Here is a 15,385-nt window from a genome sequence, read left to right as displayed (position 1 = left end):
ATATGCAATTACAAGTCTGATTGGAGAATCATGTGTTCCAGTTTAATCATGAGAGAGAACAGATCAACATACATGCTACAACGCCAGTGGAAATTAAAGGCATGATTAGAGAGCTAGTGGATTGTTATAAGAATGTTGTTAATCTGCCTATACTAGCCTTTTCAATTAGCAGTGGGAAATACAAATGAGTAAATGACAGAATTAAAGGCGTTTTCCAAGTTATAAGGTTCTGCATATATGCATACATGCATATACTCACATGCATAAACAAAATTGTAACTGAGCAGTATGCACATACAAGGTATCTTGCTTAAAGGGAAGGGATGGCTGCGCTGTTTGGTTAAATGGAAATGGAAATTAGACTGTTTTAAGTAATTATAATGTGTAACTGCAAACTAAAATCAGTCCAGCCCCCAATGTTCAAAACTCCCTCTGGGTTTGCCTATGGGTTTAGGAATCTGTAGTGCAGATCTGTAGCGTAAACCCATTTGCAGTTAAATGCATACACTTAATACAAACTTGTTCCCTATCACATTTTTAGTGTCAGGTTTCACCTGACAGACCAGAGGTTTGTACATTACAATTCACTGGCCACTTGATTTGGTCTAGGCCAGTGGTTTTCAAACCGGTCCTGGAGTACCCCCTGCCCTGCTGGTTTTTGTTCCAACTGAGGTCTTAATTGCTTAATTGAATCCTTAATTGACCTATCAAAGCAATATACCATTCAATTAAGTAATTAAGACCTAGGTTGGAACAGAAAACAAGCAGGGCAGGGGGTACTCCAAGACTGGTTTGAAAACACATGGTCTAGGCCATAGTCTAGCAAATGATTTCCGTAAATGAAAAAAGAAAAAAGAAAAAAAATCAGAGTCCCCCAGCCTCAGTAAACAGTCAGCCCCTGTGTTCCTTCCTCCTGCATCACTGCCCCCAAAACAGGCCGGTGATGCTCTCAGCAATCTGCCTAAACAGGGTAGCATTGAATCCACACAGAGTCTCCTGTGGTACAAGGTCAGAGAAGCAGACCAATCACAGAGATTTATTCTACCAACACCAGTAAAGAATTTCTAACAAGTGTGTGTGTGTGTGTGGGGGGGGGGGGGGCTGCAGTCTTGTCACGGATGACAGGGCAGGACAATAGCTAACATTAGGATTCCCCACTCCTGTGCTATATTTCTCAAGGTGCCTGCAATGATAATATACTGCCATGTCAAATTCTGTCCAAAAATTTCACCTGGTCTTATTTTTTGGTTTGAACATTGGTTTGAGGATTCTCTCTCTTTAGTCAATGAAGGAAAAATGCAAGTAAAATAATAATTAAAAACATAACTTTTGTGGAATTAGTGATTTTAATTCCATATCACAATGGTTTAACTGGTTCTACAACTCTGTATACTAGACTTCAGAAGCCATGCTAAACTGAATACAGTAGCATTTCAATATAATAATTGATTCCATCAGGAAAATTTAACAAAACAAAACAGAGTACATGCATAGAGGTTGACACACGACTATAGCATGAACAGGAATGGGTGAACAGTTTCAATTCTTCTGTACAACTGGTGGACAATGGCCAATTCTATAAAATGCAGTTACATTGTAAGATACTTCTATGAAAACAGAAAGGCTGCAGAAGAACAATATGGGCAAAGATATGGACAAGATACTGTTCTTGATATGTACTAAGCTTCTGTGCCTGCAGTGTCAATTGTACCAGTTGCAGAAATTAAGTTTTTACCACATTCTGAGTGCCCAGTTCCTACTACACAAGAGCCATGAGGTCATAAAGCACCAACAGCTCCAAAGAAGTGTTGAAGGAAATGGAGGAAGTGCTGAGGAAAGTTGTGACACATCTACAGTGTGATCAAAGATGCTGCCTGAAGCTTAAGGTCACTCTCTCTACCTACTACACAACACACTTGAGCTCAGAAAGGAAGTGATTTGAATAAATTGCTGCTGGTTTGTCTGTGAGCTGAGAAAGATCCTGAGGAAACAAGTGATTTATTAGGTTACTGGTGGAATGTAATTGCTTTAGGTCACACAATGGAGTAAAAAGTAATTTTGCAAAAAGCTCAGGTTCATCTTACTGGCATTATAATCATATTACCAGTAATTAGCAGGGTATAGGATTATGGGATGCATAGTATTAGAAAATAGCTCCTATACAGCCATAAAGCTGTCTGGGCAACGTAAATCAAGACAACAGAAACCTAACAGAGAAACTAGTGGAGCAAACATCTCAGAAACAAATTAAAATACAGCCAGGATTCTTTGTTTTAAGATCATTTCTGAATTATTACTACTATTAATATTAATTCAATGGAGAGCAAATGGAGGTTCACATATCCAAACACACAAAGGGCCATTTACAACCGACCCATATGTATCACATGCAATTTGAATGATCGTTCTGAAGCAGCAGATTAATCTTGATTATTACGGAGGCCTGCTACACCCACAGCCTCTGTAGGGGTGTTTGGGTAAGAGACATGGGCAGATTACACCAATTTATTTAGGAAGCTGAGATCAAAGTCATGCTACCACTAAAAGTTATTAGCCTGCCGGAAGGGCTGTGATACTGGAGGAGCAGAGCCAATTTCTTGTGAACAGAAAGGCAAGAAACCCGCCTGCATCTTACAACAAAGATTTACTCATGTTGGGCCTGTTCTCATCAGGTGCACTTGAGTTATATGAGATGTGACATGAATAAAGATTAGAGCTAATTTTATAAGCACCTCTTTGCTGACCTTGGACCAGAGGGAAGGAGGAGGACAGCATGACAATCAGGGCTTTCAACAACGGCTTATCTGGACTGCAACTCTTGTACACATGCACACAGGAGAGATTTCTAAAAAGTATATCTCTAACTTTACACTGTTTGAGAATGATCAGTAAGTAAAATGAGAGAAGTAAACTTCAGAAAAAGTACATATCGCTCTCTTTAATAAGAGTTTTTCATAGTGAAACCAAAAGAAAAGACAATTTATCCCATTCTCTCTCTCTCTCTCTCTCTCTCTCTCTCTCTCTCTCTCTCTCTCTCTCTCTCTCTCTCTCTCTCTCTCTCTCTCTCTCTCTCTCTCTCTCTCTCTCTCTCTCTCTCTCTCTCTCTCTCTCTCTCTCTCTCTCTCTCTCTCTCTCTCTCTCTCTCTCTCTCTCTCTCTCTCAGGGCCATACTTAAAGTACCACAAGTGAAGACCCTGCACCCCACACACATGTGTTATAGTGCAGAGTTGAGAAAGAGGATACATTTAGAAGATGGTAAAAAAAAAAAGCAACAAAAAAATGTAAAGAAAGAAGAAAAGATGGTGAGACGCAGAAGGCTGCAGGGGATCATGACAGACGGGGGACCGTGGCCAGATCTTGGGCTCTGAAATGCAGCGCAGTGCGTGATGAACGAGAAAGGACTGTGCACAAAGCCACAGGAGGAGTAATTAGTGCTCACCTGTCTCCAGCAGAATCCGCACAACATCCATCTTCCCAAACAGGGCTGCCTCATGTAGTGCACTCCCTTTCTCCGTCTGAAAAGAAAGAAGGGTTGTAATTAAAAAGATGTGGACATTCAAATTCCATGAGGGGCTTCATCGTCATGTTTTATTTGTATTATAAACTTCTCCTGGCTGATCATGAATAGTCTGACTACGTTTCCCCCTTACTATGCAGCTTTACTGTATCTAAATCACAACTTCGCCCTATGAGATAGGATTTCTGTATCGTGTGTCAGTGCAGTCACTTGTGTTAACACTGCACAATGCATTACTCAGTGCAGAATAATTGCATTTTCCTTTCCAGTACATTACTCATCTCAGAATTACAGAATTGTATCTTGACAGAATTAACAGAATAAAGTTGCTCTGATGCAGACTGTGTACGTTCTCTCCAGATGAAGGAGAGATTTCCTCTATATTTATGATCTACATAGCAGCCACCATCTAATCCATACAGACAAAAGTCTTGTTTTAATGTACTTTTAATCAACTAGATTATATCAATAGGTTACAGGTGAACCGAGCGACTAGAACAGTGGCTTTTTCAGAGTGTGCTATAAGACACCTATGACCCGTTTCCACTGGCTGAGCGTCCGGACGAGTCCGTGTTTTGTGGAGGTTAACTATCTGCTGCCAGACACGTCCGTAAGCCTCCGTCCCCACTAAGGACACGATTCACTTTCAGAAGAGAGGAGTGCGCTGGACTGAGACACAGGAGGAGATCAGAGACATTGTTTCGGAAGATATAATCTCAAGTGCCGTGTGCGATCACGAAGAAATTACAGTTTTATTAGCAGCATGGAGTGAAATCCACGTACAGAGACAATGACTGATACAGAGTGCATTAAAAACTTGGATTTCACAGGACCGGTGCAGTGCTGTGACTAGTTAAAATAAACTGAAGGATAATAATCGGATCGTAGCGGCCGATTTTATTAATATTGTATGAACAGCTGGACGTGTTTCAGGCTGTGTTGTGTGAATGGTGTGCAGTCTGTTGTAAATCAGCCCAGCAGAGACAGTCAGTATGAAGGCGAACACGATTCAGTTAACGTGCCCATTTACAAGTGACATGAATGAATAAATAAATACAGCAGATCTGGGTTTCCCTCTAAAACATAAGGACTGGTTTAATAAATGCGTCCATGACTGAGACGCGCACACTTTAGTTCAATTATAACTGCTATATTGTATCTGGATGATTAATCGTGAAACGTGTGTATTTTGTTTCAACTGTATTACCCGGGTTAAGGACGTCTGATAAGTACATTATAAATAATACGGCAAAAAGTGTTGTTTGCAGTTACAAATCTGTAGTAAGAGTAATAAATGAAGGGGGTCACGCTGTGCGTTTAAAACACATATATACTAGCACAAATGATGACGATAATAATAACAATACATATTCGCTATTTAGTATTATTGTTGCACATGGAACCGTATTCTTATGGGAACATGCTTGTCTGAATATAATGTTGCCTCTACACGTTTATCTCTTCCGTATATCTCTAACAGAAACGTGTATTTATTACGCTGTTTCCAATCCTGTAAAGAAAGAATAAAACAGACACAAAGTCCTGTCCACTCAGGCTGTGTCGCTCTAGTGTCTCCTGTCTCTGTTTTGAACACAAACCAAGCACAGTCGCTGCTCCTGCATCAGAGGACGGATCACAGCGGCCTGGTTTACAGACACGACACGGCGCTTAAACCAGTGGAACCGAGGCAAGCTGAACAAGCTGAACACTAACTTTTGTACCACATGGGAGTATCTGATGAAATGTTTAATTGTATCTCTGGTAACATAATTAACACTAAATGAGAAAAAAAAAAAAAAAACACCAACCATGTCTATTGAGATCATGTCAAATCTTAGAAGTATGTTTTAAAGGGCACTTCAGAAAATCGAATTTGTATATATATACACATTTCAAACTGTATACTCTTCCTATTTGGAAAAGAAGACAAAAAATCAAGTGTTAAACAGAAGCTACATGAGTTGGGATGTGCTTTTCAAAGAGCCACCCTTACCTTTATTTTCCTGATGTCTTCACAACAGCGTAATGGCTCATAGTGAGTGAATCAAAGCTGGCATGAGCCCATCTTTTTTTCTCATGAGTTGAAGCCCATGAGACATGAAACTCGCCCTCTTTGGCATAAGTGTTGTGCTCCTGCCCAAGCTAGTAAGGCTATTGCTCAGTAAACAGACCCTGACGCTGACTTGTTGGTGCTCCATTATGAGTATGACTATGAAGATGAAGCAGCGCTTGTATCGCTGTCACAGGATGTCTTACCTCATCTTACTCAGGACCCCTTCCTGTCGTAGTTTCTGGACAGTGATGTCACTCAGGGGAAATTGATTTACTCTCACCGTATTTCCAGGAATATAATGGGACTGTGAGTGAGTGTGTGTGTGTGTGTGTGTGTGTGTGTGTGTGTGTGTGTGTGAGTGTGAGTGCGTGAGTGTGTGTGTGCATGTGAGTGCGTGAGTGTGTGTGTGTGCGTGTGTGTGTGAGAGTGTGAGTGCATGAGTGTGTGTGTGTGTGTGTGTGTGTGTGTGTGTGTGTGTGTGTGAGAGTGTGAGTGCGTGAGTGTGTGTGTGTGAGTGTGAGTGCGTGAGTGTGTGTGTGTGCGTGTGAGTGCGTGAGTGTGTGTGTGTGCGTGTGTGTGTGAGAGTGTGAGTGCATGAGTGTGTGTGTGTGTGTGTGTGTGTGTGTGTGTGAGAGTGTGAGTGCGTGAGTGTGTGTGTGTGTGTGTGTTGGTTAAAATCTGGTCATGTTCAGTCTTTCATTTAGTATCTGCTTTCATCTAATACGGTTTCAATTAAAGTCTCCTGTGCACAGTCCATCAAATGTGCATGCAGAGGACTTTGTAAGCATACGAATAGATGGCACTCTATGCGAGTGTGTTTGTTATTATGTATATTTTTCCACTAACAAATCTCAATCCACAGTGTAATTGCTGTGTCACTACCCCTTTTTCTAACCAAATCTACAATGGTAATGGCTTAACTTATTCTGTGATTATTAACCTGTAGTGCCCCACTAATTGTGAGCTACAAAAAAAAACTGTGCCATCAAACACACTCAGTGGATATTCGGTGGGACAAAGAGCACAGGAAAATGGAGTAGATACTGAAACTGGAATCAATGTAGTTTTAAAACCATAACCAGCACTATACTTCACAATATCGTGGTGAAATAAACCTTGTAAACCATTAAATGCATTCTATTCAATTAAAAGCCTTCAGAAGTTGATCTACAGGGTGGGGAAAAAGTAATTACATGTTTCTGCTACAGCATGTGATGTGATCATTATGATTACCATGTAATAGCACTTTCCCAGGCTTAATCAGCATGGTTAAAGAACTTTCTCGTGCTCAGATCGCTTACAGAATTCCCAGCGCTGATCATTTTTAACATTCAGTAAGAACTAAAGTATGTACATGCATTATATTCAAGTTATATTAAAGAGCTGCAATTACCTTGCAAAAGGTTTGTGTACTATTGGTGACCACCTTTAACATAACACTTTAAAATAATGGGCACCAATTCTTAATTAATAATGAAATTGAGCTGGTTGCGCTATACCGCAATATGGAATGACACAGCAACTGTGAAGTATCTGGGCATCCTAAAGGGTTTATTGCCTACCTCCTAGAGCTCCTGGGTCCCAGTAATGCTCATCCCAATACTCAGACTTAATTCTGACTCGCACAGACTGCATCTGGCATCTGCTCTTGAATTCAGCTGCATTGGTCCCTATTGGGAACAGTCACTCTCAAAACTGAAGCACAATGTAAAGGAAAACAAACTAATGCAAATGCATTGATGAACCTGCATATTTGTAAATGATCATTATGTGCTTGCCACATGTGTACACAGATTACATGCACACTTTCACATATGGCACAGTTTAAAAATGAATTAAGCCTGACACAAGCCATGCCACCAGTGACCTCATTGTTCTCAGTTTGAGAGATTATTCCAGGCAAGAGCCTCTGTCTTATCAGCATACAGCTGCACAAAACAACTACTACTGCATAGTCACACATTTACACACATAAAAAGCACCTTGTTTGTCCTGGATTTTATTTATTTTTATTTTTCTCAGGCAGTAAACCCCTATGCCATCCATATGCTACTGTACTGCTTTACCCACTCAAGAATTAATGTTGGATTGCTGATTTCCTGGGAAGAGTGTTCATTACTTTTCCTGGGGCTGGTTTTGTTTTGGATGGTGTTGTTTCTTATAGTGAATCGAAAGAAGACAGAATAGAAATAATCAAACAAAAAAGAAAGACAAACGATGGCAATATAATAAAAACAATAGAAATGCTGCTGCAGATTTTAAGATGGCAAACTGCAATTGTTTTTGGGCCTGGCAAACTAATTCGCTTGAGTCTGGCAGTCTCTCCTTCTCACCTGGCAGTTGAAGTCCATGCCCGCCTCCAGGAGCACCTCAACAGCTGCCTTGTGCCCGTTGCGCGCAGCCAGGTGCAGGGGGGTGTGCTTCTTGGTGTTGCAACTCATGAGGTTGGGGTGGGCATTCACAAGCATCTTGACCACCTGAAGCCGGCCGTACAGCGCTGCCAGGTCCAAGGGAGTCTCACTCTTGTTGTTCCTCATTGTGGGGTCAGTCAGCTCCTCCAGCAGAACCCCCACCACCTCCGAGTGGCCGTACTGGGCGGCACAGTGCAGAGCCGTCTCGTTCTCGTTGTTCTGGTGAAAAAGTAGAATTCAAAGCAGTAAGATTAATTATATTAGAATGCTAAAGTTCCTGGAGAAACTTTGTCTGCATGTGAAAGTATGATTGAATATAGTAAGCGCAAGATACTACAGTATACAACAGTGTACTATAGTATATAACAAGTTACTACAGTATACTATAGTATAAACATTTAAAATGGTATAAAACAATGTATTACAGTATTTGTTGTACTGTAGTAATAACGATAATACATCAAAGTAATACAGTATACTATAGTATACAACACTATCATAGTATGTGTTGTAGAACTGTAGTACTGTAGTATATTACAAGGTGCTACAGTATTCAAGTGTACCATAGTACATCACAGAACACTATAGTATAAAAGTGTACTGTAATATATCGCAAGCTACTACAGTATACTGTAGTATAATAGTGTATTATGGTATAATAAAGTGTACTACAGTATGTGTTGTACTACTGTAGTAATAACTGTAGTAATACATCACAAGGTAATACAGTATACTATAGTATACAACACTACAATAGTATTTGTAGAACTGTAGTATTTGGTATACTATACTATAGTACATGACAAGGTACTACAGTATACTATCAGTCATATGTTTAGGTTGCATTTATTATTATTTACAAAAAATGATGTGGAATGTTATGGTGTGTTACATAAAGTTGTATGATTTATTATTATTATATTATTGTTATTATTAATTTGGCCTTTGTAAGTATGACAAAAACGTATTTAAAAGTATTTAATACTATACAGGTTAATATGATTGTAACCACACACCAAAAGTATAATAATTTGGAATAGGAGCATCATTAACAGTATGCAAAAGCATGCAGCTTCGTAATTGTATATGGCAGGTATGTTCATGTTTTTAGTCATAGTATGTAAGTTAGTATAAGTAAATGTAAGTTGTTGTTATTAGTATTAATAGTGGTACTAGTAGTAATAGAAGTAGTAGCAGTAACTGTTGTAAATAATATTAATTGTAAAGTTAGAAAAAGAGATTGAATAGAGGCCAGTTTAAATGTATTAACACGTAGTGAGAGAGGGGACACACTTAATGTAGAACACATTTCATGTGCTTTAAAATACCATTACTATTATTATCGGACTGGCACTTTAAGGCAGTGCAGACTGGGAAGGGGGGCATAGTTTAATTAGGAAGTCGTTTGTTAGAGCACTCCCACCAACATGTGGCCAGTCGGGCAGGGATTTTCATTCGCTGTATATACACCGATGAGCCATAACATTATGACCACTTGCCTAATATTGTGAAGGTCCCCCTTTTGCCACCAAAACAGCCCTGACCTGTCGAGGCATGGACTCCACTAGACCTCTGAAGGTGTGCTGTGGTATCTGGCACCAAGACGTTAGCAGCAGATCCTTTAAGTCCTGTAAGTTGCGAGGTGGGGCCTCCATGGATCGGACTTGTTTGTCCAGCACATCCCACAGATGCTCGATTGGATTGAGATCTGTGGAATTTGGAGGCCAAGTCAACACCTTGAACTCGTGATTCATCAGACCAAGCCACCTTCTTCCATTGCTCCGTGGTCCAGTTCTGATGCTCACCTGCCCATTGTAGGTGCTTTCGGCAGTAGACAGGGGTTAGCATGGGCACCCTGACTGGTCTGCGGCTTCCCAGCCCCATATGCAACAAACTGCGATGCACTGTGTGTTCTGACACCTTTCTATCAGAACCAGCATTCACTTTTTCAGCAATTTGAGCTACAGTAGCTCGTCTGTTGGATCAGACCACACGGGCCAGCCTTCGCTCCCCATGTGCATCAATGAGCCTTGGCCGCCCATGACCCTGTCGCCGGGTCACCGCTTTTCCTTCCTTGGACCACTTTTGATAGGTACTGACAACTGCAGACCAGGAACACCACACAACAGCTGCAGTTTTGGAGATGCTCTGACCCAGTTGTCTAGCCATCACAATTTGGCCCTTGTCAAAGTCGCTCAGATCCTTAAGCTTGCCCATTTTTCCTGCTTCTAACACATCAACTTTGAGGACAAAATGTTAACTTGCTGCCTAATATATCCCACCCACTGACAGGTGCAATGATAACGAGATTATCAGTGTTATTCACTTCACCTGTCAGTGGTCATAATGCTATGGCTGATCGGTGCATACATATATATATATATATATATATATATATAGTTGTTCTACTATCCTCTACTGGATCGTGAAGGAAGGGTTCTCTAATGTTATATTTGGCACTATTTTGGGGGAACTTATTTTAAACTATTATTGTTATATCGTTATTTCCTTTATCTCATGACGTGCTTTAAACATACCATTACAATGCATATGTTCACAGTTAGGCACTTTCTAATACTATGAATACAGGATGGATATGTTCTGACAAACTATATGATTACGATCTGCTTATAATCACTTAATATGACTTTAAAACACAGTATCTACCAGTATACATTCAAAAGAGTAAGCATTTAAAGTTATATTAAACACATGCATGAAATGTTAAGCTCTATTAACACAAAGCACAATGGGATATAATAGGGATTAATAGCGTAACACTAACCATAGATTCACAAAGGCTCACATGTGCACTAATAATCAGTACTAAAGTCACGTATATACAAATTTAATGTAGTGTTGTTATTATTAGTAACTTAAGTGGAATACGTATTAGTATGTAAAGCAGTATTAAACTAATATAATTTAGTATACACTGCTCAAAAAAATTAAGTGAACACGTAATCATCACAGTATAACACCAAGTCAATTAAACTTCAGGTATATCAATCTGTCCAATTAGGAAACCTAAGCGATTGTGAATCAATGTCACCTGTTTTGGTGCAAATGAAAGTGACGACAGGTGCACTGGATAGGCAACAGCAAGACAACCCCCAAAAAGGGAATGATTTTAAAGGTGGTGGCCACAGACAATTGCTCTCTCTTTATCCTTCCTGACTGATTCTTCTCTAGTTTTGCGTTTTGCTACTGTCCTTGTCACTACTGGTAGCATGAGACGGTACCTGCAGCCCATTCAGGTTGCACAGGTAGTCCAGCTCCTCCAGGATGGCACATCCATGTGTGCCGTCGCAAGAAGGTTTGCTGTGTCTCCCAGTACAGTCTCAAGAGCATGGAGGAGATACCAAGAGACAGGCCGTTACACGAGGAGAGCTGGACAGGGCCGTAGAAGGGCATCAATCCAGCAGCAGGACTGGTATCTGCTCCTTTGTGCGAGGAGGAACAAGAGGAGCATTGCCAGAGACCTACAAAATGAGCTCCAGCGAGCTAACCAAACTGTCAGGAACAGACTCCATGAGGGTGGCATGAGGTCCCGACGTCCTCTAGTGGGACCTGTGCTCATAGCCCAGCACCGTGCAGCTCGACTGGCATTCGCCAGAGAACACCAGAATCGGCAGGTCCGCTATTGGCGCCCCGTTCTCTTCACAGATGAGAGCAGGTTCACACTGAGCACATGTGACAGACGTGAAAGAGTCTGGAGACGCCGTGGTGAACGTTATGCTGCCTGCAACATCATCCAGCATGACCGGTTTGGCGTTGGTCAGTGATGGTCTGGGGAGGCAAATCCTTGGAGGGTCGCACAGACCTCCACGTGCTAGCCAACGGTACCCTGACTGCTTACACTGGTGCAGTGGGCCCTGCGTTCCTCCTGGTACAGGACAATCACTGGACTCATGTGGCCAGAGTGTGTAGGCACTTCCTGCATGACAAAGGAATTGATGCCATTGACTGGCCCTCACATTCCCCAGACCTGAATCCGATTGAGAACCTTTGGGACATTATGTATCGGTGCATCCGACACCGCCAAGTTCTGATGCCCTGATCCAGGTCTGGGAGGATATCCCCCAGGACACCATCAGGAGCACATGGATAAGCGGTTTCGAAAATGGATGGATGGATATTTCGTTCATCGAGATCCAATGTGTGATTTAAGTGTTCCCTAAAATTTTGTGAGCAGTGTATATTAGTAGCAGTGGAATAAATATTAGTATATAAAACAGTATTAAACGAATATAATGTAGTATATATGATACAGTATTGTACTGTATGGGGATATCATATGATAAAAATGTATTAAAAGCAAGGTGAAATAATAGAAAACATGATATATTATAGGGAATAAACTGAGATATGTAGGGTTATTTCTAATCAAATCTCGTATCGCAGTGTTGTGACAAGACTGAATAATAACATGGCAAATAATCCGTATTAAAGCCCCGTATACACACACTGAATGTAGTATAATTATTAGTAGTAGTAGCAGTGGTATAAGTATTAGAATTATACAGTATTTAATACAGAAATCAATAACACATGCTGTGACCGCAGTGGAAACTCACAGCGCAGCGCGGAAGTGCAGAGTATAGCAGAGACAGAGAGGAGGAATCAAGCCATGGGAACCGTGACCGCTGATTGGCTGCTAACTGGGCCATCATTTGAATACACAACGCTGATTGGCTGCCGGCCTTTAAGTTGGCCTGTCTGCGCGCGATAATCCGTTCCACCATTCAAGTCAATGGGAAATTTGGGGTTTCAATCGATCATATCTCATTAAATATCAATCCTAGCTCTACAAAAAGCACAAGCAACCTGAACAGTATCAGGACAAATAAGTGTGTGAAGTTTGGTTTGTGTACGTTAGGAACTGTAGGAGGAGTAGCAGTCTGGACGAATGGCAGAAGAAGAAGAATAAAAAGAATAAATATTTTGTAAGAGAACAGTACTCTGCATGTTTTCACATATTATACTAATATTATTATTATAATTTATTATTAGAATTTATTGTTGCACTCACTTTAAATTCCCAGTGAAGCTACTGGAAATTAATCACTGGAAATTCATCACAACCAGAGATTAAACCAGCTGATCAGAGAATCAATTTGGCCTACAAACTCATTTTAAACTCAGATTTAAGTTCAAGATTCAAGTTTTTCCCTGACCAAAACAGTATAAATCTGCTAACTAGCTGACATTTGTCAATATTTGTCAATACACAATATTCTGGAGGAAAATGAGAACCCCAGCCAACAAAGGGTTAACCTGTATATCCATCCAATCCTTCCCTTCAGCGGGATACTTCTGCCTAGGCATTCGGCAGGAGGAGTACATTCACACAATGTTTTGCTCTAAATTGGTCATTGACACTTTTACAATGTATTACATTTCAATAAATATTCATAGACCGTATGCTCAGAGCAGCAGTAATGAGCCTTGAATTTCTTTGACAGATGACACACTGTTTAGCTGGATAAAGTTACAAAAAGTTTTCCAAGGTAGTAAATAATTGCACGCTGTTTGGGTGGCCCAACTAGCAAAATGACATTCCCAGTCTAAATGGTGAAGGAGAAACAATAGTTTAAGGACAACCTTTTCAAGAGTGGGCCACGACAGACACCTCAAACCACCAAGGAGAGAAGGAGCCCAAAGGTGGAAGGAATCCAAGCCAGTGCATCTACCAGCAGATCAACACCATGTTCAAACTACCGGAGACACTCTGATAGCTTCAGAGCCAGCAGGAATGCTTGCAGTCGCACTACAGCTCCTGAGGTTTCACAGTAGCCCATAAATCCATTATATTAGAGCGAAACTGGTGTAATTACTGGTGTAATGTTCAGTTGCATACTTTTACAACCTGGCAATAAATAACCAAATGACTGGCCTCCATGTGAAGAGCATTGCAGAGAAATCCTTGGGGGTGCTCGGGTGAGGGGGGCAACAAGAACCACCAATTCAAATAAACATTGTCTTGTTTTTCTTCTTGACTATTATGGAAAACGCCATTCTGGGAGGCACCACTAAAGATTTCATGAATACAAAAAACTGATTTGAGGTCAGCAGCTGGTCTGAGGTTATTGTGGGAAGTGATAAATAAATTAGATTAATATGGATGAATGTATACCATCATAGTTCAGCAAATCCCATATAAATGGCTTATACTGCAGAACCATAACACACAATCAAAATGCATGGTATCATTGCTCAAAGAAACCTTGTGGTTGAACGCAGTATTCTTTGTATAGCTTTACAGAGAGAACCATGACTAAATTGTGAAAATATACATGTGCCCCCTATTACATACCTTGCATGTTAAAATAAGCCATATAAGCTATTGTTAAATGCATCTGATCCATTCAGCAACTGTGTCTCACATCAAGGCCAGACAGTAACATTGGCAAGCTGAAATGGGAGGAGAAGGTATCATTTTTAACGGTATGTTTTGTGCCATTGTTAAGAATCTTCACTGCCTATTTTCTGATAATTATAGTGGGAGTTGCATTCATTTGTTGAATAAATAACATTAGTCTAAATATCTCAATGTAGAGTTTTTTGTTAATTGTTGTCTTGTCTCTTCTTTTTCAATAACAGTACCGTCAATCACAGAACACTGAATATGGATTAGTAATATTTGCTGTGACTAAACAACGCACATGTACTCTAATGAATGTATATTTATACTTACATTCATATATATAGTAGCACTTTGAAATCCGTTAATTGTGTGTCATTCCAGAAGCTCTATGACTCTGATTTCTTAGTTTCATAATCTTTAGCAGGGAGCAACTCAGTGATAGAAGATTTCTGCTGATGTAGATGTAAAAACTATTATCTGACACAGTACTAACCTTCCCTTAGTCAGCACATTAAAACATTTGCACGCTATATGAAAGGTTGTGTAAGAATGAGAGGAAAATACCCAGAATTAATTGCACAGCTGATAAAACAGAGTTAAAAAAAAAACGAATCCCTGCCATGCAGTTGTGTTTCATCAATTGGGTAGGAGGTAGACGGGCATGCAATCCTGATGCATAGTGAGACCATTAAATGAAAAGCAGAAATGTACATCTAAATTTAGTTGAGAATTCAACATTGCTGAGCTGTTTAAAGTAAAATCCATTTACTTCCAGGGCTTGGCACAGCCTCCCACACAAAGGTATTTAAGTAAGGAAGTGAATACATTTCACATGCAAAACTTTCACTCGGGTCATTCAATTCTCCCATCAGTTCGTCTTGCTTGCCAGACTTGCAGGTTAGCTCATATTCCATAAACTTCCCAGGCCGAAACCTGTTTCTTTACATCACGAGCAGCACAGGTGAAGAGTCAAGTGCAGAGAAGATCCCAGATCCTATTCCTACTGGGTGGGCATCTGGACTTAGTAGCTCAATGGC

At 40.4% G+C, this 15,385-nt stretch overlaps 1 protein-coding gene across 9 annotated transcripts in view; it reads right to left on the bottom strand.

Moving 5' to 3' along the window:
• anks1b (ankyrin repeat and sterile alpha motif domain containing 1B) overlaps positions 1-15,385 on the bottom strand; it is a 300,917-nt gene that overhangs the window by 170,845 nt on the left and 114,687 nt on the right. For all 9 annotated transcript variants that reach the window (XM_066705629.1, XM_066705625.1, XM_066705627.1 and 6 more), the window contains exons 4-5: positions 7,904-8,200; positions 3,440-3,515 (exon numbers count right to left, since the gene is read on the bottom strand). In XM_066705629.1, the coding sequence (XP_066561726.1) occupies positions 3,440-3,515; positions 7,904-8,200 (373 nt within the window). The remainder of the gene's footprint in view (positions 1-3,439; positions 3,516-7,903; positions 8,201-15,385) is intronic.

This window comes from Amia ocellicauda, chromosome 5 (genome assembly GCF_036373705.1).
Source record: "Amia ocellicauda isolate fAmiCal2 chromosome 5, fAmiCal2.hap1, whole genome shotgun sequence".
NCBI lineage: Eukaryota > Metazoa > Chordata > Actinopteri > Amiiformes > Amiidae > Amia > Amia ocellicauda.
The sequence above is the reverse complement of the archived record's forward strand: the minus strand, read 5'-3'. Positions and strand labels throughout refer to the sequence as shown.